The sequence below is a fragment of the Osmerus mordax genome, chromosome 21, assembly GCF_038355195.1.
Source record: "Osmerus mordax isolate fOsmMor3 chromosome 21, fOsmMor3.pri, whole genome shotgun sequence".
Classification (NCBI taxonomy): domain Eukaryota; kingdom Metazoa; phylum Chordata; class Actinopteri; order Osmeriformes; family Osmeridae; genus Osmerus; species Osmerus mordax.
The window spans coordinates 10,655,599-10,676,172 of NC_090070.1; the positions used below are offsets into that span (position 1 = coordinate 10,655,599).

At 46.6% G+C, this 20,574-nt stretch overlaps 1 protein-coding gene across 1 annotated transcript in view; it reads left to right on the top strand.

The window, feature by feature from the left end:
• Positions 1-19,497, top strand: part of sorcs3a (sortilin related VPS10 domain containing receptor 3a) — a 121,545-nt gene extending 102,048 nt beyond the window's left edge. The window contains exons 14-27 of the mRNA XM_067258993.1: positions 916-1,023; positions 1,566-1,683; positions 1,886-2,019; positions 4,009-4,122; positions 4,914-5,085; positions 9,072-9,258; positions 10,906-11,039; positions 11,294-11,417; positions 11,732-11,844; positions 15,088-15,219; positions 15,449-15,548; positions 17,841-17,946; positions 18,760-18,920; positions 19,386-19,497. Coding sequence (XP_067115094.1) covers positions 916-1,023; positions 1,566-1,683; positions 1,886-2,019; positions 4,009-4,122; positions 4,914-5,085; positions 9,072-9,258; positions 10,906-11,039; positions 11,294-11,417; positions 11,732-11,844; positions 15,088-15,219; positions 15,449-15,548; positions 17,841-17,946; positions 18,760-18,920; positions 19,386-19,444 — 1,762 coding nt within the window. The 3' untranslated portion in view covers positions 19,445-19,497. The remainder of the gene's footprint in view (positions 1-915; positions 1,024-1,565; positions 1,684-1,885; positions 2,020-4,008; positions 4,123-4,913; positions 5,086-9,071; positions 9,259-10,905; positions 11,040-11,293; positions 11,418-11,731; positions 11,845-15,087; positions 15,220-15,448; positions 15,549-17,840; positions 17,947-18,759; positions 18,921-19,385) is intronic.
• The last annotated feature ends 1,077 nt before the right edge of the window (positions 19,498-20,574 follow it).

The following is a 20,574-nucleotide window of genomic DNA, read 5'->3' on the forward strand; positions in this document are numbered from 1 at the left end:
TCGGCCATGTTGTTGATAAGGTGTCAGAATCGATCGAGCCCAGAACCCCGGCGATGAAAGTTCTCCCCACGCCCAGACACACACACACACACACACTCACACAAAACCCCATCCTCCCCCCGCCCAGACACACACACAAACACACACACAGACACACACACACAAACACACAGACACACACAAACAAACACACAGACACACACACAAACACACAGACACACAAACACACAGACACAGCCCCATCCTCCCCCACGCCCTCCATCTCATCAGTTTTGTAGTCTTTACTTTGAAACATGAAGCAGTTTCTATTCTGGTTGGCGATGGTGGAGCTTTTATAATGTTTTGCAGCTTCCTCTCCTCACCTTATTGTCAGATTGGCTCCAGACCCTGTTTTTCCGTTCAGATAAGAACCTTCTTTTCTTCTTCTCTCCACTTCCCTTTTGAATCATTTTCCGCCTCTCTGCTTTGATAGTCAACACTGTACCTTTCCCCCCCCCCCTCAATCTCCTTTTGTATCTAGCAGAGGCTAGAGTGGTTAATTACAGCTGGAGGAACCGGAGATTGGTATAGGTGTGTATTCAGAGTAGTCACTTGTTCTGATCCCTTCCTGAACTCGTCAACGCTGTTATTGAAAGGGTGCATGTACCTGTGTGTGTCTGTGGAAAATACACGCGTTCTCAAAAACGATGTTGCCGAGTTCAGGAAGGGATCAGTACAAGTGACTACTCTGAAAAGAAAAAAATCCAATTGCTGGTTCTCTCACACACACACACACACACACGCACACACACTCACACACAGACATTATACAGATAATAACAACTACACACAACCTGTGACCTACACACCTGATAAACAACCACAGTAAGCACACACGCGTGTGGTGTTGTAATGGTGGTGTGTTGGGTCACACAGGATCAGTTTTGATGAGGGGAGGCAGTGGGCCAGGCACAGCTTCTCTCTGGTGCCTCTGTTTGTGGACGGAGTCCTGGTGGAGGCAGGCACTGAGAACCAGATCATGACGTGAGTAACGTGAGCCTGTGTGTGTTTGTGAAAGGTGTTTGGTTTGTGTTTATACTGTCAGGTGTGTGTGTGTGTTATTCTATTCTTCTTTTTTTTTTTTCATATTGTTATCTTTCAGTTAGCATTGAGTTTTATTGTACAGGTAAGGTGGCAGAGAACAGAATGAGAAAGTCCCATTGGGATTTAGATAGGGAGGGAGTTATCAACTCAAGCTGTCAGTCTATCTCATGCTGAAGTATGATAAACTGACAGAGACTCGATTCATCAGGGTTGTCACTGACTGCATTGAACGAACGGCTCATTTGATAGATATTAAGTAGATGTATTAACACGGACGGACCAATTACTCAGAGACCTGACCTGATTGGTTAGAATGTGGCGCACAGACAGCTCCTGTCATTTTATATCAACTGGAGTGTTTTTCCAGGTGGATTTTATTAATGAAGTTTTAAGAAAGTGTTTCCTGTCAGGGAGTTTGGTATGGTGAGTGCGTTTTTTGGACAAACTTTCGATCAGCCTCGTGTTGTCGACACGGTTTGTAGGTTTTTCGGACACTTCAGCCACCGCTCGGAATGGCAGCTCATCAAGATCGACTACAAGTCCATCTTCAACAGGCTGTGTTCTGAAGAGGACTACCAGACCTGGCACCTCCACAACCAGGTAGAGAAACGCAACCGCTGAAGATAGCACTGCCACTCTGAGCCAAGCCTAGCAGATCATAACTCAGTATGGAAATATGTCTGAACCTCGGGTTGGTAGACACAGTGGGAAGGACTAATGATGGTGTCCAGTATGGATTTGCTGTTGTTGTTGTTGACACTTGTCTCTTGACACGATTCTGCTTCCTGCCTCTTCCCTTCAGGGCGAGCCTTGTGTGATGGGGCAGAAACAGATCTACATGAAACGAAGGCCTGGCAACTATTGCATGCTGGGAAAGGACTACGCCAAAATCCTCTCTGCAGAGTCTTGTATATGCCGGGCCCATGACTTTGAATGGTGAGGAGGAGGTTTCTGTTTCACCCACACACAAGCACTACAACACTGTCTACTAGAACCACGGGACTTCCCCTTTAACACGGCACACCCGAGCACCACAACACTGTCTACTAGAACCACGGGACTTCCCCTTTAACACGGCACACCCGAGCACCACAACACTGTCTACTAGAACCACGGGACTTCCCCTTTAACACGGCACGGATGAGGGCAGAGCAGCTACGAGTCTCTTGTGGAGTAAAAGCTCATTTTGACAGTTTATGGTGTACTTTCTCCCCATTTAAGCATATTCCGTTTTGATATGCTATTTCAAACACTCATTAATTTGGTCCATTTGTGGTGTCAGTTTTCCAATAATCTGATACGTTTCTGGAATAATTTTACGCCATTTGCCCATAAAGTCTTTTGGATGGCTTTGGCTCTGTTTTGTAATAATGTAGAGAAGACGAGGGGAGTAAACAGTTTCAATTTGTATGCAAATCCCAGGCTAGCTGTTTTTATCGTGTTCAAAGCAGAGGACTGAGGAATAAACAGGCACGTTTTTATGCAAATGTTTTCAGAGGTCAGAATTTATGTGTTTTAATTGCCATCCATTAACGTCTGCAATGTGATTTGTTTTAATTATTTTTCGGGGGGGGGTTGGAATTATTCATTTTGGTCAATATCTGACCACATGACCCTCATGTCTATCTTTCTCGCCCCTTCACTCTCCCCGTCTCTTTTTTTGTTCCCTCGCTCACCCCGTTTCTACAGTTGAAACGTGTTGATGACGGTTAACGTCATGTTAAAAGCGGTTCTTATTTTACTCTTGTTTTCATGTCCAGTACTTGTTTGAACTTCCATGCTTTCCTCCAGTTTGATTGACAGCGTTTAGCCAAGTAGGAAAGCCAGCCTCACCGAAGGCGATTGGCTGGAACAGAATTGGGGCACATAATTGGCTGGAAAGCTGTGGGTCGCTTTAAAAAAGAGAAATTGCCATTTCACTGGCATTGAGCTGTCTGTATTGCTAAAGAACTCTAACCTCATTAGCTTACACAACATATTTATAGGGGACACAACTTGTGTTAACTGAATTTCTTTTCCTATTGTACCTTTAATAGACTTTGAAGTTTGCACCTTAGGCTGGGCAGGAATGACTTGACAGTTCATTACACAGGGTCTAGGGTCATGTTAGCAGCCGTGGGTGGACTAATGACTGTCAATGAAAAACAATACTGCACTTCAGTCTATATGTGGAAAGCAGTTCATTTGTATTCACACTGAGTGGGAATGCAAAATAAACAAATCTGGACATGAGTTCAGCATTCACGTGTAGGAAAGATAAGATTCGATTCTGTAGCCGCTGTTCACCTGCAGGTAAAAGACAACAAATTCGATCAAACCACACAAGAGTTTTCACCAGCTCTCAAAAGTGAACTCCTCACTCTCATCACCCCTAGTTCAAACCTGCTCAGCGGTCAGCTTTCCCAAGCAGAACGCCACCATTTCACTTGACTGCTTGTCAATGCTCGGGAGGCTGGCCAGCGATGAAGGGACCAGGCTAGTCCTTCAGCCACCGGGCTCTACTCTTGTTGTTGATGATGTGTTTTCTTTTCTCCCCCCCCCCCCCCCCCCCCCAGGCTCTGTAATTGATTGATAAATCAATGTCACAGTCATTATTACAATGGGCACTTGCCTAACCTGTTTGTCGCCGTGACGTAAATCACTTCCTGATTGGGCAGGGGCCGAGGAAGTGGGAGTCGGCGGACCCCTACATAAAGACCCCCCCCCTCTATCCCAGCGTTCCACTCTGCCTCTCTCTAATCAGGGGTGTTTGTCAAACCCCCCCCCTTCCCCCGGTCCCATCCCCCGTCCCATCCCCCATACATGTGATAACAACGCCTGTTCCATGCAGTCCCAGTGTTAAGGAGATGGTTGGGGAGGAGAGCTGTGATATGTCCTTCGCATGATCTATGTGTGCTCCGTGACCATGGGTCTCTTTGTCCGCAGCGATTACGGTTACGAGCGGAGGGGAGACGGGAACTGCCGGCCGGCGTTCTGGTTCAATCCCGCGTCCGTGTCCAGGAGCTGCAGCCAGGGGCAGAACTACTACAACAGCACGGGGTCAGTGTTCCTCCTACAGTTCCCTGTCCTCCTTTCCTGATTCATCGTCGCCTACTTCCTGTTCCCGAGTAAATGTATCGCTGTCTATCGTGCTGTATTGATAACTCTGTGCTATATCATCTTGCCGCTGTGATTAAGCACCGCGAGGTGGCCTGGGGTGTCAGCTCTGGGTGTCAATAGTGATATGGTGGGGTTTTTTTGGCCAGAGTTACAGAGCAGACGTAAGATCTATACTGAGTGACACACTGTACTGCTGAGAGAAACAAACAACTGGCAGCCAACACGCACACACGCACGCACACACACGCACACACACGCACACACACGCACACACTGATTAGGATTCATCTTGACCACATTGGGTGTAAACCCGGCAACATTCCGAGAACTAGTACTTTTAAACAGGAGCTTCTCTGTTCTGAGTCGCTCTAAATGCATTTTTGTCATCAGCGAGTCACCTTCACCACAACCCCTCCTCTCAGTTCCCCACACACAACAAGTCAGGTGGCTGAGCGGTGAGGGAGTCGGGCTAGTAATCCGAAGGTTGCCAGTTCGATTCCCGGTCATGCCAACTGACGTTGTGTCCTTGGGCAAGGCACTTCACCCTGCTTGCCTCGGGGGAATGTCCCTGTACTTACTGTAAGTCGCTCTGGATAAGAGCGTCTGCTAAATGACTAAATGTAAATGTAAATGTAACAAACACCACCACCACCACACAGGAGAAGCCGCCACAAACACAAACCCCACCCCTGACTCTCCTCTCCCAAACTTGTCTTTTTTTTTTCTCGAAGGTATCGAAAGGTGGTCTCCAACAACTGCACCAAAGGGGTGAAGGACATGTACACGGCCAGGAAGCAGCAGTGCCCCAACCGGGCCCCCAAAGGCCTGGCTCTGACCACCCGAGAGGGCGTCCTCACCGCCAGCTTGGGTGCCAACGTCACCTTCCTGGTGCATCTGGACGAGGTGGGCACCGAGCCAAAATGGCTCCCGCTGGAGCTCTTCAGACAGGAAATGGATGCCAGTCGCCGCTGCGGCATAATGAATGACATAGATTTTTGTTTTAATGCCGCACGCCACACGGGATGAATATCGATGTGCTTGGTATCGATGCGTGAGGGGCCGATGGTTCTATGGCGGTGTGTGTGTGTGTGTGGTCTACCGTGTTGTCGCGCGTTGGAACATTCCGGTAGTCCACGTCAAGAGCGGGTGTCGAGAAGAATTTTAGCACTCGCGGGGCGTGCAGTCGGGGGGGCGGCCTCGTAAACGGGAAGTAATCTAATCCACAAAACTATTTTCAAAGTGTGATAGAGTCTTCAGGCCACTCGCCCCCTACGGCCCTGAACTGAGAGAATGAGGAGTATAAGGAGACGAGACAGACATCAAATGAGTGTGTCTGTGAGAGAGAGAGAGAGAGAGAGAGAGAGAGAGAGAGAGAGAGAGAGAGAGAGAGAGAGAGAGAGAGAGAGGGGGAAGAGAAAGCGTGGTCTGGGTATATCCGTTCGCTTCTGCCCACTCCCCAGACGCCGGCCCGAGACGAGTGCACATTAGATCCCGGGTTCCGCTACTCAGAGTGATATTAGCGGGAGGGGGGGAGGGAGGGAGCTAGCTGCGGCGTAGATAGCGACGACTGCGACGGCAGTTGGTGTTTTCCCTCAGCTGCAGCTTGGAGGTAAGTGTGTCTCTCCCAGGGCATCGCCCAGGCCCAGTTGTCATATTACTACTGTGATGACTCGGGGGAAACAAAGCCGGTGTCTATCATTACAAGAGGGGAAAGATTGTCTGTGGGAGGAAGGGAGGGAGGGAGGGAGGTAGGGAGGTAGGGAGGGGGAAAGGGAGGGAGAGGGAGGGAGGGAGGGAGGGAGGGAGGGAGGGGGAGAGGGAGGGAGGGAGAGAGGGAGGGAGGGTGGGAGGGATGGGGAGAGGGAGGGGGAAAGGGAGGGGGAGGGTGGGAGGGAGGGAGGGCGGGAGGGGGAGAGGGAGGGAGAGTGAGGGAGGGGGAGAGGGTGGGAGGGAGGGAGGGTTAGAGGGAGGGAGAGTGAGGGAGGGTTAGAGAGAGGGAGGGCGGGGGAGAGGGAGGGAGAGTGAGGGAGGGGGAGAGGGTGGGAGGGAGGGAGGGTTAGAGGGAGGGAGAGTGAGGGAGGGTTAGAGAGAGGGAGGGCGGGGGAGAGGGAGGGAGAGTGAGGGAGGGGGAGAGGGTGGGAGGGAGGGAGGGTTAGAGGGAGGGAGGGAGAGTGAGGGAGGGGGAGAGGGTGGGAGGGAGGGAGGGTTAGAGGGAGGGAGGGAGAGTGAGGGAGGGTTAGAGGGAGGGAGAGTGAGGGAGGGTTAGAGGGAGGGAGGGAGGGAGGGAGGGATAAGAGCAAAGGGAGACTGGGAAGAACATTTCTCACAGCGTCGGGTCCTCCACGTTTGGGAAAATCCTCCTGTCAAATTCAAACTTTAATTTATATTCATGAGGCCTGTGATGGCAGTATTTCTTGGGGAGAGCAAATGAGCCTAAATATTTGATGTGCTGTAGGTACTGTAGAGAGAGGACGGAACCAAGAGAGAGAGACAGGGAAAAAGAGACTTTTGAAAACAGAAAGACCGGACATGATCGCTTGTTGTTTCTGGCTTTATCAGAAGTAGCCCAGATTTCACCCTGGATTTTCCCAATCTAGGATTAGCATAATTAGACTGGATTTTTTTGCCGGCAGCGGCAAGCAGACAGTTTTCACCCCCTTGTCTGGGATTGGGCCGTGCGAAATGGTCGAAGGATGACGACAGAGACAGGTTGGTCCTTTCTCCCCAATTACGTCTCCCCAAAAAACCTTCGCAATTACATTTGGACATTTTGTGTCTGTAAGTACAGTTCCCCTTTGTTCACCTGATCCCGTAGTCAGAATAATGAACCACACTCCAGGTGATGATGGAACGTCAAAGACACCCAATCTGCCCTCCCTGTCAGTACTGTAAACCCCCGACAAAACGACATCACTGTATTTAGCACGTCTGGGCTTGGTCAGGGTCGCCATTCACCTGGACAAGCCGGCTCCTTGTGTCAGACGGCACAGCAGTCTAGTGTCGGCCAAGGCTTCTCACAAAACGCTCTATTGTCATGGAAACAACACCGATGCCCGGTGCCCAGAGAACCAGGCCAGAATGGGCTCTGTTCCCCAAATTCCCTGAGAGACAAACCCAGACAAAGGATGACATTTAGCCAGCAGGGCCTTGTGTCCGTCTCAGGCAGATTAGCTGTCCTGACGTGCTGGAGGGTGAATCACAGCTGACGGAGGGCAGACAACAGACATGGACAAAAGACTGAGCGACATGAACGCCACCGGTGAGTGCTAATAGCCTCGCGCTTTGGCCCAAGACGCACTCACCATTACGGCTTCCTCCGCGACAACACACACACACCCACTGTTGGCATTCTTTTTTTCTATTTTTTCAGTCTATTTTTTTTTCTTCTTCTCCTTTCGATATTTGCTTCAGGTTTTAATTTTCCAGGCAAAGTGGCGTGAAATATTCCCAGAGAAGCAGCCACACATGCACAAAAGTGTTGCATGTTTTCACACTCCACAGAGCTTGGAAAGAAGCAAAACATCCAGCAAGGGGATAAACGGAAGGAGGGAAAACAGGGAGTGAGAGAAGGGAAGAAAGCAGACAAATAATGGGGTTTTTGCATTTTGTTATTGTGGTTCTTCCCCCCCCCCCCCCCCCCCGCCTCATAATCTCCGCCCCGGCGCTAATGCAGTGTTACAAATGTAGATCCCAAAAGCAATGCGTTACAATGTGCCACAGGGAAACTGGGAACTGGCGTTTGCAGGGTTGTGGGGCTGGGGGGGACAAGAGGGGGGGTACAGGCATGGATTTGGTCGCCGTGACAGCTGGAGCCACCAACACTTGTGGTTGTGTTGATCCTATGGAAGCACCAGATGTAGACCCCACAGGAATGGGGCACAGACTCATTACACATGCAGGACACACACACACACACACACACAGACGGTATGAGCAGACACAGGCAGTGACTCTCACACACACGGTTATCTCCAAATCTCTCTTTTGGCTGATGGTCCCGATGGTGTGTGCGTCATGCATGCTCTACAGGATGACAGTGTGTGTTTGTGAGAGTGTCAGTGAGTCCATTGACTCTTGCACCTGCCACCCCACTGTCTGTCTTCACCTTGGCTTCACCGTTTTCACGGTCTCATCAAGCTCTCTCTTTCTCTCCTTTTCTCTCTCTCTCTTTCTCTTGTTCTCTGTAGATCTCTCTCACTATCTTTTTCCCCTACAATTTTGCCTCTCTGTCTCTTTCTATCCATCTTTCTCACCCTCCCTCCTCTCGCACACCCACTCAAGCCCTCCCACACCCCCGGGCAGACCCCACGCTCTCCCGGCGGCGTCGTGTAACACGCCCAGCCCAGGATGCACGCTAATGCTGGAGGGTCACAACAGCAGCTGTTGGACCGTTGACAAAAGCGTAATAGCGACGCTAGCTCGGCCTGCCTGCCCCCGCTCCTATGCAGAGGCACCTGGCGCTGGTTGGTGGGCGGAGGTTGGGGACGTGACCCTCTCTCGCTAGCCACGCTCACACCAGCAACCATCGCACAGACACACACGGACACAGCCAAACGACGTGCCCCCTCCTATGCGCCGCACCATGCTAGCATTGCCAAGTGACAAGTCAAAGGTGAAAAGTTGTTGTGAGGTTTTTTGAACATCGCCTTGGTCTCTAGCCCCTTAATTAGCATCTGTTTTATGGTCAGCACATCGCAGCAGCTCAACGTTGCTGTAAAGGTTAAAACTAATGAAACACACAGGCTGGTGCGTTGGTTTATTTGTAGAGAGCTTCAATGTGTTTGTTATCGAGGTTTGGAAAGTCTGAAAACGTTTCAGTTGTGTGTTCCCCACAGCGCACGTTAATGGTAGGGGTTTTTTTTTGGTCCGGGTTGTGTGGTTCTGCGCAGGGGGACTCGATGAGGACGAACATCCAGCTGGACTTTGGGGACGGCACGGCTGTGTCCTACTCCAACCTGAGCTGGACCGAGGATGGGATCCGACACGTGTACAAGACGGCCGGGATATTCCGTGTCACCGCCCTGGCGGAGAACACGCTGGGCTACGACAGCACCACCCTCTTCCTGCACGTCACCTGTATGTCACATTTCTAAAACGGTGTTAAATCTGCAGTCATGTTTTACCGTTGAGTAACTTATCCAATTCCCACTTCCTCTGTGTTGATTTGTTGTTTGATGTTTATTAGTGGCAACAACAACAAAAAATCAACACAAAAACATCAATGGATATGGCATAATAGGCTAAAAGCAATCTAGAAGCATGTTTTGGCATTTACCTCGTGTAGCCTACTTTCTTGCTGAGATAACACTCCTTTTCCAGTACGAAAGCACTCAAGGGCTTGCTAGACAGTTACTGTACCACAAAATGTCAATTCATGTTTTACTAAGATTTATCCCTTAGTGTAAACCCTAGAATCTAGGTCGGACGAAGCAGATTATTTAAGCCCTACGACATATCTGAGCAAATTAGCCGCGCTCCCAGAACTGTCACTGGAAAGTGTCATCTGAAGGTGAAGCACATTTCCCCTGCCTGCTCGCGAGCCACACGCAGCATCACACTGACACACACTGACTCTCCTTTCAGCTTGTCATGAACCAGCGGGAAAAGTGTCACGTTAATAACACCTCCAAATCCATCCCTGTATTAAAAAAGCCTGCATGGAGTTACGCTTTAGATCTATGCGGCTCGGTGGTTGAATTGGCCTCTCGTCTCTTGATTTCCAGAACCAGACTTTTTTTCAATTTGTAAGGTGCCATTTAAATTATTTCTCTTGTCGCTAGGCTTCTTTCAATCAGTGCACTTTGATATTTTGATAGTGGGGATGCTTGCGTCAGTTTTCACCATGGTAGGCTACTCTTGTGTTGGAAAGTATTGGAGGAGAGAGAGAGTGAGAGTGCAGGTGAGGCTGTCACTGCCGTGCCAAACACGACTCCCGATTTCCCAGCTGAACATTTATAACACCAAACACAGTTTAGAGAGCTTGTCCAAATGAGTCAGAAAAACACGCACGCACGTGCGCACACACACACACACACACACACACACAGACCCACCACACTTGCACACACAGGCTTACAGAACACACACAGACACACACGTATAAGCACCCACATTCCTACACCCCCACCCACACACACACGGAATGACTAACAGAACCTACATCAGAAAGCCCGGATATAAAGCTTAGTTCCGGTGGAAGAGGATAGACGAGGACTGGAGCTATGGAAAACCAGGGTGAAACCTTGCCAGGCCGTCGAGTCACACAACCTTTAACCGAAGTTTGGCCCAGAAAAACATGGTTTTACATCTGTCGGCTGTGGGAAACTTTACCCTTGGGATTACTGTAATGCCACCAATAGCTTTGTCAGCCTCCATTTCTCTCTCTACGGGGAGTCTTGACACATTACTCAGTCAGCTATCACGCTAGGAACATGATCACCTCGATGTAGCTTTTGTTTGAGAGACGGTTGTCACCAATGTGAAACAGGTGCTGTGGCCTACTTCTTTTGTTTGACGTACATTGCATAAATACGTTGGGATGTTAATCACTGCTTTTGCATTCGTACTAGAAATTGTCGTTTCGTCTCGTCCCAGTTGAGGCAAACTCAAATCGGGTCACCGTCTAGCCAACTTCCTCCTAGCAAATGTTTTTTGTTGTTGTTGTTGTTGATGTTCTTGGACTCTGGAGTTTGAACGGTGTTTTGTGGTTGTTTTCGTGGTCAGGCCCCGTGGAGAATGTCCAGCTGCTGGCTCCCTTTGTGGTCATCAAGAACAAGGAGGTTAACCTGACTGCTGTGGTGTGGCCAAGCCACTCTCGAACCATCACCTTCTTCTGGTGGCTGGGCAACAACACCGAGGTACTGTTATGTACGGTGGTTACCTGCGGTGCCAGACCGCTCATAATGTCGTATGAAAAGTCTTCTTTTAAGATGATGATAATATTCATGGCTGTGAATAGAAGCTGTTATAAAAGCTGTAAAAAAAAAATATATTCTAGATATACAGTTATTGACGGCAATTAATCTGATGTTACGAATTCTATAAAAAAGGTTGTTATGAATCGATATCACAAGGGAATCGAGACTTGTTAAATCCTGTTTGCGGTCCGCAGCCTGTGATAACGCTTGAGGGAAGCATCTCGTACACCTTCACCAGCGAAGGGATGAACACGGTCACAGTCCAGGTGTCGTCTGCCAGCTCCATACTGCAGGACAGCAAGACCATCGCAGTCCAAGGTGACCGCCGCCACTCCCAGCACACTGTACACGGCAATTAGGAAAAACAGCCTGGACCCCGTTTGATCACGAAAGCCGCAAAGTCGAGACCGTTGTGAATGCTTTACCGTATGGCTGGCTGTGTGTCAGAGCTCTTCGTAAACGTGTCATAATCACTGTTGGATGTTTTCTGCCTTGAGTTAAAGTCTCACAGGAATTGTTCCACAATAGAGGTAAATGACTGTGGGCAACAACAAAAAAACGCTAGTTGAGAAGAGCTTTCCTGTGTGTCAGACTGACTTAATGGGTGGCTCTCCCTCGCCTCTCCTTGACAGAGTTCTTCAGATCGCTGCTTTTATCTTTCTCCCCTAATCTGGACGAGTACAACCCTGACATCGGCGAGTGGAGACAGGATGTGGGGAGAGTAATTAAAAAGGCTCTGCTCCAAGTAAGTGTGAATTTAGTTATTTCTCTCTCTCTCCCTCTCTCCGCCACTTTCTCCATCTCTGTTCCTGTATATTTTACTCTCTCTTGCTGTCACTCTTTCTCTCTGTGTCTCTCAATCTCTCAGCTCTCTCTTTCCCCTCCCAGTCCCTCCCCCTCCTTCATTCTCCCAGACACTTTAAGTCTGCCCCCCCGCCACTCCCCCCTCTCTCTCTCTCCTGCTGCCTCTCCCGCTCTCTCTCTCTCTTTCCCGTCTCTCTCCCCCCTCTCTCTCTCTCCTGCTGCCTCTCCCGCTCTCTCTCTCTCTCTTTCCCGTCTCTCTCCCCCCCTCTCTCTCCTGCTGCCTCTCCCGCTCTCGCTCTCTCTTTCCCGTCTCTCTTCTCTCCTCCCCCTCTCTCTCTCCTGCTGCCTCTCTCTCTCTTTCCCCCCTCCCCCTCCCCCCCCCTCTCTCTCCTGCTGCCTCTCTCTCTTTCCCGTCTCTCCCCTCCCCCCCCTCGTTTTATTTCTCTCCGCTACTCCGCTCCTCTCCATGCGGCGTTCGCCCTCAGGCTGTCCTGTGATTCGTTATCACACAGGTGCGCCCCCTCCCTCCCTCCCCAGAGACAGACTGATGAGCACTAATGCCTTATTTTCACAAGTCCACAATGATATGCTCACCGAATTAACTGGGAATGGGATCCTGTCTGCGGTGGCATCGTGTGTGTGGACAGTGGGTGTTGTTTGGGTTTGTGTGCGTGCACTTGTGTGTGTGTGGGGGAGGGGGGGGGGTATTGTTGTGTGTGTGTGTGTGTGTGTGTGTGTGCAGGAGGATGACTGTCCCGGTCTGCGACACGTGGGCTCACATACCAGCATCCAGCCCCCGCCTTCTGCTGCTAGCATTTAGCGCACGGTCATTTTCTATCATATCCATAGCATGTTGAGCGGGGGAGCTGAAGTCCAAGGCTTTGCATACAGGGTTACACGTACAGGGTCAGGGTCCTGCGATGAAGAAACCTGAGCTATTCATCGCGTGCCGACCACATTTCTGTGACAAAAAGTTCAGCGCTGCCACAAATGCCTCGCATAGAACGACCGCTTCTGGTTTGCCTGAAACGATGGCCCAGCATGTTCCTGTAGCTCTGCAAGGGAATCGTAGGAAAAACCTCCTCCCTTGACTGCCCTGCCTTGTCTGATCACATGTTGATCAGTTCATATGTCACCATGTTCCGGTTTCTGTTCTCTCTCAGGCGTCCGTTGAAACCCCTTTTCAACCTCTTGCTGTAGATGACAGCCAGTGTTTTCTCTGAAGGACCCACGTCGAGATCCATTCATTCCGCGAGGTCGCATTTTAAAATTCCGGTTCGTTTTGAAAACAAAAGGCTGCGATATGAAGGCGTTTGAGCAGCTCTCGGACAACAAAATAGGAAAGATGAGTGGGGCTTTCCTTTACAATTAAAGTCAAGGTCCATTTAGCTGTGGTGTCCCTCCATCGCAGATGATGAATACTAAATGGTCAGAGCCACTCTCTTCGTCCTGGCTGAACCCAGACAGAGCTCTGAATGGAACTTTACTGATTTGTTTCTCCTCTCTCTGTGTGTGTGTGTGTGTGTGTGTGTGTGTGTGTGTGTGTGTGTGTGTGTGTGTGTGTGTGTGTGTGTGTGTGTGTGTGTGTGTGTGTGTGTGTGTGTGTGTGTGTGTGTGACTCCTACCTCTGTGTGAAAAGAAAGTTAATGCAGTCTCAGTCAATCTCAGTGTGGCCATCCGCCCCCCTCTTCCACACAGAAGTGTATTTTTGAGAGAGACCTGTGAACTTCTTATGTCCTTGCTACAAGATTAGCATGACTCAGTTCCTTTATCCTCGATCATGTTACCCTGTTTTGTCAGGTGTGATGTTTGAAAATTGCATTAGGGAAAGTTCAGGCGAAGATAAAATACCCCATATCATGACAGAAATGAAAACATCCGTCTTCGAAAGTCGGGTGTTTGCTGCAAAGATGTTCAGTTTCATCTGATTATTTGAGTCTTGCCGTGCAGTCAGATTGCTAGGAGACTCCAAAGCCCCATTCACTTTAAATATGAAACCGAGAGAACCTAAAGTGTGCAGAAGACTTCAGAAGTGTTGCCAGTTTCCACCCCATCACCGACTCACCTGCTACCCCCGGCTAACCCCAATTAGATTATTCAATCCAGCAATGAGTTTGGAGGGCATTAAACCCGACGCTCTCAAGCAGCCAGCCAGAAGGCTTTTTAAAGTAATGAATGATTGCAATGAGAACAAACATGGTCTGAGTGTATTGATTTTCGAAGGGGGCTATCGCCTCTTTCTCCCCCTTCCTCCACCACCTCCACTCCCCCTCCTTCCCCTTTCTTCCATCCCTCCTCCCTCTCCTCCTCCTCCTTTTTCTCTGCCCACGAATGGCTCCCTGCTTGTTCCTACTCCTCCTTCCCCCGCTCTTTACTCGCCCCCCCTACTTTTGCTTTCTCATAAAGTGATTTCTGGGCATGATCATTGATTCGCTTCGAGTGTACCCAGTGCGATGTCCGCGTTGCCGTAGAGACGTGAAAACATCAGAGGCTCTAACATGGAGACTGGTGGTGGGGCTGGAACCCTGGCAGCTTGGGGTGTCTGAAGAGGTTAACGGTCATTAAGAAAACGGTTTGATAGTGGTCGTTTGGAATGCAAAGAGAGAAGGCATTTTCCCCATCACGATGGAAAATGGACCCTTTCTAAAAAGTAGACGGGTTTGGATTGATATAAGACAGACCTGTTAAGTGTACTTAAGTGTGGAATCAGTCACATACACGTAACATGAGTAAATGTCTAAGCGATTAAGGCGCATGAAAAATATAAGGTTTGTTGGTCCCCACATTTCTAACCAACAATAAACAAAACAATCGACTACCAATATGTCATCGTTTCTAACATCATATATGTCACTGCGTCAACATCAACATATGTCACTGTGTCAAACATCTGCCTGTATATGTTGCCGTGCCAACACTGTCCCTCTGTCCGGAGCCCCCCTGACATCGCTGCTACCTTCTCTCTGGTCGTGTCAGGTGTAGTGAGTCAGGTGGCTGAACGGTTAGAGAATTGGGCTAGTAATCAGAAGGTCGCTGGTTCGATTCCCGGCCTTGTCAAATGACGTTGTGTCCTTGAGCAAGGCGCTTAACCCTACTTGCCTCAGGGGGGAATGTCCCTGTACTTACTGTGAGTCGCTCTGGATAAGAGTGTCTGCTAAATGTAAATGGTCGTCCCCTGTCCCAGGTGTCAGAGTTCCCGGAGGAGCAGCTGCTGGTGGCAGTGTTCCCCGGGGTTCCCACAGCGGCCGAGCTCTTCCTGTTGCCACAGAAGAACCAATCAGAGAGCAGGAAAAAGAGCGAGGAGGAGCTGGAGAAGGTAACAAGCACTTTTATCGCCACACGCGTTAATTTTGTTTTGTCAAATTTCGCATTTAATTATATTCGTAGTGACTGCAAAAATAGAAATTGCCTTCTGGAATTGAGCTGTGATCTGAAGCAGAATTGTAGAATAGGTGTACTATAGTATAAGTGAAATAGTGTATTATAAAACAATGTATAATAGAATACTTTTGACTCTGTAATGATTATCTTATTCTTTTAAACAGATATCTGAAATTCTTGTCAGTGCTCTCAATCAAAACCTGGTGGAGTTTGAGCTGAAGCCAGGAGCGAGAGTTATAGTTTACATCACACAGTTAACATTGGGTAAGTGCCACATTTCTGCTTTTCTCTATGAATGTATTATAATATAATAACATATTTTTCTAGGCTATATATGAACTCTGCTTCCATTTTTCTAATGTGTTTCGGCACCATTTGTTAACAAGTCGGTTTACTAAAAACCTTTACTGTGGTGATCACTTTTTGATTAAATTAACTTTTGCCCGGCAATTAAATTTCATGCGAGACTGCCACTGTCTTGAGCCCAGGAACATTTGGGAGTGAAGGAAAGGGTTTCTTTTTAAGTGGTGCTCCTTGAGACTAGGAATCTTTTATATCTGCTCTGAAGAGGCAAACATCTGTTCGGTGCCTTTTACAGCCATCCAACCACAAAATGAGTGTTAGACTGAGGATAATTATGTTGATTATTTAGTCCTTGAGAAAAAAGGAGGTTTGGTTAAAAACATCTCTGTGCAGAATTCTGAATCGCCCGGAAAAAGAAAAACGACATAGCGGTGTCATTTGAGAGCTGTCTCCATACTGGATGAATAAATTACTACTTTGGGCTGAAATTGAAGAAGTTTTCAGAGATCTCAAAAACAACTAAAGCTCTCACTTGTAATGGAAAATGCTCCTTTTTGAGAGTATTTAATCAATTCACAGCTTGAACCATTGCCTTGATTTTTATGTTTTCCCCAAAACGACTACTTTGTGAATAGAGGTATATTTTCCACCAAACTACGACTTGTCATGGCTGAGTCTTTGAAAGGGCAGAGAAGGAGGTTTGGTCATTGGTTTCTGGCCGAGGTAGTAGAGTTGAAAAGTTGACAGGTCTTAGTGTATAGCCTTGGCAGTTTCCATTAGGCTTCCAATCCCTGGGAGAACATAGCCTAGATGTTGCTGTCTCTGGCTCTAAGCGCTAGGTATAGCCACTGTCTGGGTGTGTTCTCAAGCGCTGCATACAGCACTGTGTGCTAGGGTGTTATTGCAGGCGCTGAGCTGCATCTCTCTTCAAACTCCAGCCTGGAAAAGGTCTGAATAGCCTTCAAGGTGCTTCAGTAAAGGTCACAAGCGTCACCAAGGCTCCCTCCTAAAACTGTGAAGCTGGTCCTGGAGAAATATAATAAGTAGAAAGTAGAAAATACAGTGTGTGCCAGCTATCTTCAATGATTTATTAATTCCCTTTCATTCAAGTGTTCACGGTACCTCAGGGGGAGAGAGAGAAATAAGCTGTGTGGCATGCAATCTGAAGCAAGAAATGTACTTTGTTAAGTACTTTTTGTTTCTACTGGTAGCGTGGGATAGTACTGGTTGTTTAAAATAGAGTGCTTCTTTTACCATAATAGTGTTTACCTTTCTTCTTTGAATATTATTATTGCCTTTGCTTGCTTTAAACAGGTGGCTTTTAGTTTATAAACCCAACCATTAGGAAAAGCAATTTCATGCTGCAACGGTCTTAAAAGATTTTGGATATATTAAAAAGCAAGGCAGGTTCTCCTCCGAATCTATTCATTGTCCATATTGTAGCTATATCTGTTCATCTCGGGATATATTTGCTTTTTGGAGTCTTCCATTAAAACAGACATACTGTTGGAGAGCCAGCCTTAAATAAACAGAGATTAAATCCTTAAGAAGGTGTACGAGCTGTTGTTATGGAAAGTTTTTTTTGGATTAGGTCACAACGATGCTTGACTTAACATTCATGTTGTTGAACACTGTATGATGCTGAAACAAAGCATTTGTTGCTACATTGTCAACCTTTTCATTAGCCGAGAATACAACTTGAATTTAACTAGTTCCACTGAGAATAGTATTTGAAAATAAAGAGGTTTTGTAAGCATTCCATTTACAAAACTTCATGTATAGCAGGTCCCTTTATGCAAAGTGACAAACAAACAGTGTAAACCCTGTAGTAGCCTCAGCAGATGACTGAGAGCTAGAAGTGCACAGTTCTACCAGTATCACAGCGGTAAGCGCCAAGGAATGGTCTGCATTCAACAATATATTGTGCAAAAACACCATAATCTCTTAGAATATCAAGACTACATAATTTCACAATGTTTTTGTCACTGAAATGATGTATTACATATGGATACATACATCCATTTCGAACACCTTGAACATCCCTGGGTTTGTGTAGAGTTGTGTAGTCATAACGGATACAGCGTACATGTGTGGAATGTTGAGCACTGTTCTGAACCAGACTGTTCTGATCCAGACTATTCTGAAACAGACTGTTCTGAACCAGACTGTTCTGAACCAGACTATTCTGAACCAGACTGTCTGAACCAGACTATTCTGAACCAGATTGTTCTGAACCAGACTGTTCTTCCACAGCACCCTTGGTGGATTCCAGCCCCAGACACAGCAGCTCTGCCATGCTGATGCTGCTGTCTGTGGTCTTCCTAGGGCTTGCTGTCTTTCTGATCTACAAGTTCAAGAGGTAGTGCCCTGCATGATTGTGTCTTGTTGTCCAGCACATATGTAATCGTCTTATATCTTATATCTGCAACATTGCGATAACCGGTTGTTGAATATTAATTTGCCACTTGTGCTCTGGTCTGTATCAATCAATGACAGACAAATGACTTGTTTTTGAAATATTAATTTCGCATTTTCACATAGACGTCGCAAAACAGATTTTAATCATGATCAGAATGCACAAGGCACATGTGTGAACCTACTGATGAAATGTTCAGAAAAACGATCATTAAATTGGTTAGTATGCTGTTCCTGTGCATCAGCTGCAAGGTACTGAAAAATTTATATCGACTCAAAATAATTCTTGTGAAAAAAGTCTGGGAGATGGCAACATTATCATCAATTATGAATATGGGAATTTTCCCATTAGTCCTGGAGAGGATGCATTTTCATTGAAATGTCACAGTTGGCAAGGCAAAACAATTAGATTAACAACATTTTCAGCTATTTGAAATAAATTGGAGTTCAGCTGAAAAAAGACACATATTTCCTATCATAAATAAAATGGTGAATAGACTTATATTCTCTGAAAACTACTTTTTTTGTATCATTTAATGTATTATTGAGAAGTTGCAACAAATACCTTCTGGAACATGTTGAGAAAACAGCATGTTCCAGTCTGGCTAGCCTCAAACTGAGACCAACTCATTTAATGCATTTTATTATAGTTTCACGACAAAATTAAGTTTGATTTACAAACTACATCGGATATGATATGCATCTCACCATCCTACTGTAGCCTGAAAGACAAGATTGGTTTCTATTCACTTCATAGAAAAATCCCCTGGATTAACATTTATGCGGAGGTGAACCAGGAGAAGGAGCAGGAGATGATTGGCTCTGTCGGTCAGAACGACAGCACGCCTAAAATCACCCTGAGCGAGTTCTCGACGGCCAAGGAACTCATGGAGAAAGATCTAGACGCAAGGGTCAAACGTAAGTCAAGTTTCTAACTAACTTTTCTTTGCCATTCCCCAAAAAACAACAAGCAACCTTAACGAGTCAACTACTAATTTCCCGAACATTAAACAACTTCAAATGTTCTACCAAGATGTGGTTTTGAATCCCCCTTCAGTAATGACCACATGGCACACCATCTCGAATATGTTTAGTTGCTGAGCAAGTTGTAAAGCACAGTGTGGCGGCGGAAATAACTCTTACATTTACATTTATGCATTTAGCAGACGCTTTTATCCAAAGCGACTTCCAAGAGAGAGCTTTACAAAAGAGCATAGGTCACTGATCATAACAACGAGATAGCCCCAAACATTGCGAGCAGCCAAAACATGAAGCATACATTGTGGAAAACCAAATAAGTGCCAAAGGGAAGAACCATAAGAGCATGCAGTTAAACAAGTTACAATTGAATCTTACTGCGTTGATGTTTTTCCTGTTCCGCAGGTGGAGTTGGGAACGCCTACGAGAGCACAAGAGAGATTCCAAACTGTACCAGTGTGTAAAGCAAAGGAACGTGACAACATGTACAGAGAAGAAGTGTTGCCATTTTAGGGGGTGACCTTCTTTCTCGCTTTCTCTTTCTCTCTTTTGCTTTTCTTTTCTTTTTGTAATTTTCCAAACACAGTCGATGTTAATAGTTTTTCTAAACAAGCTCATTTGTACAGTTTTGCATGGGTGTCTTGTTCAATAGCATCCATGCGGTGAACCTAAATTCACTCTGAGATAGTTGTAATTACACGCAAAACTTAAAAATTAAGTTTTGCGGAAGTACGAGCCACATGCATAATTTGGTTTGCAAAAGCAATGATCTGTTTTTTTTCTCGCCTTCATTTTCGGAGTTCTTGTCTTTTATCGACCCTTACGGGGAAGGTTATGTACAATTTGTTGAAAGTTTTTCAAAAAGGTACCGTTTGAGTCTATGTATATAGACCATCATGTCTGAGTCTATGATCAAACAGGGAATATTATCGAAATGTACAATATTATCTTTAGTTCTGTTTTCTCTGTATATACTATACTGTATGTATACTTGATTTCACATGCTTGTAGTAAAAGTACAACACAAGGACAGAGGAGCCGACGTGATTTGGTGTCAGTTTTATGAAGCGTGTGTTTAAAAAGCCAGATATTACTTAAAAAACTTTATTTGTTTTTACGCGGTCCTTGACTTGTGCATGTTCTTATCGAGGACACGATTTCTGTGTTGTAGATAAAGTGTTGTAAATAGTTATTTTCTATTCATTCATCAAAAGAGCTCTAATCATTTTTACATCCAGTACAGATTTTCTCAATCTTTCATGGCGTTAATTTATAGCAAAATATGTCACAACACAAAGGGTTTGTCTACTTTGAAATGCAGACATTTGTGAATACATAACTAAATACAAATATATTTATCAAAATTGAATTAAACACTGTTGATGAGACAGAAAGAGATGCATCGCAATAGTTAAACCCTGTGTGTAAAGGAATATTTACCACCTAACATCATGGGAGTATTTCAGTTTTTTGCCCTTTGAATGTTTAGAGGTTCGAATAACCCTGATGGGAGAATTTCTCGAAATGCCTGTTATGATATACTGATCAACTACCAGAGTGGTTCTGCCACTTTCAGTGAATGAGGAGGGACGTT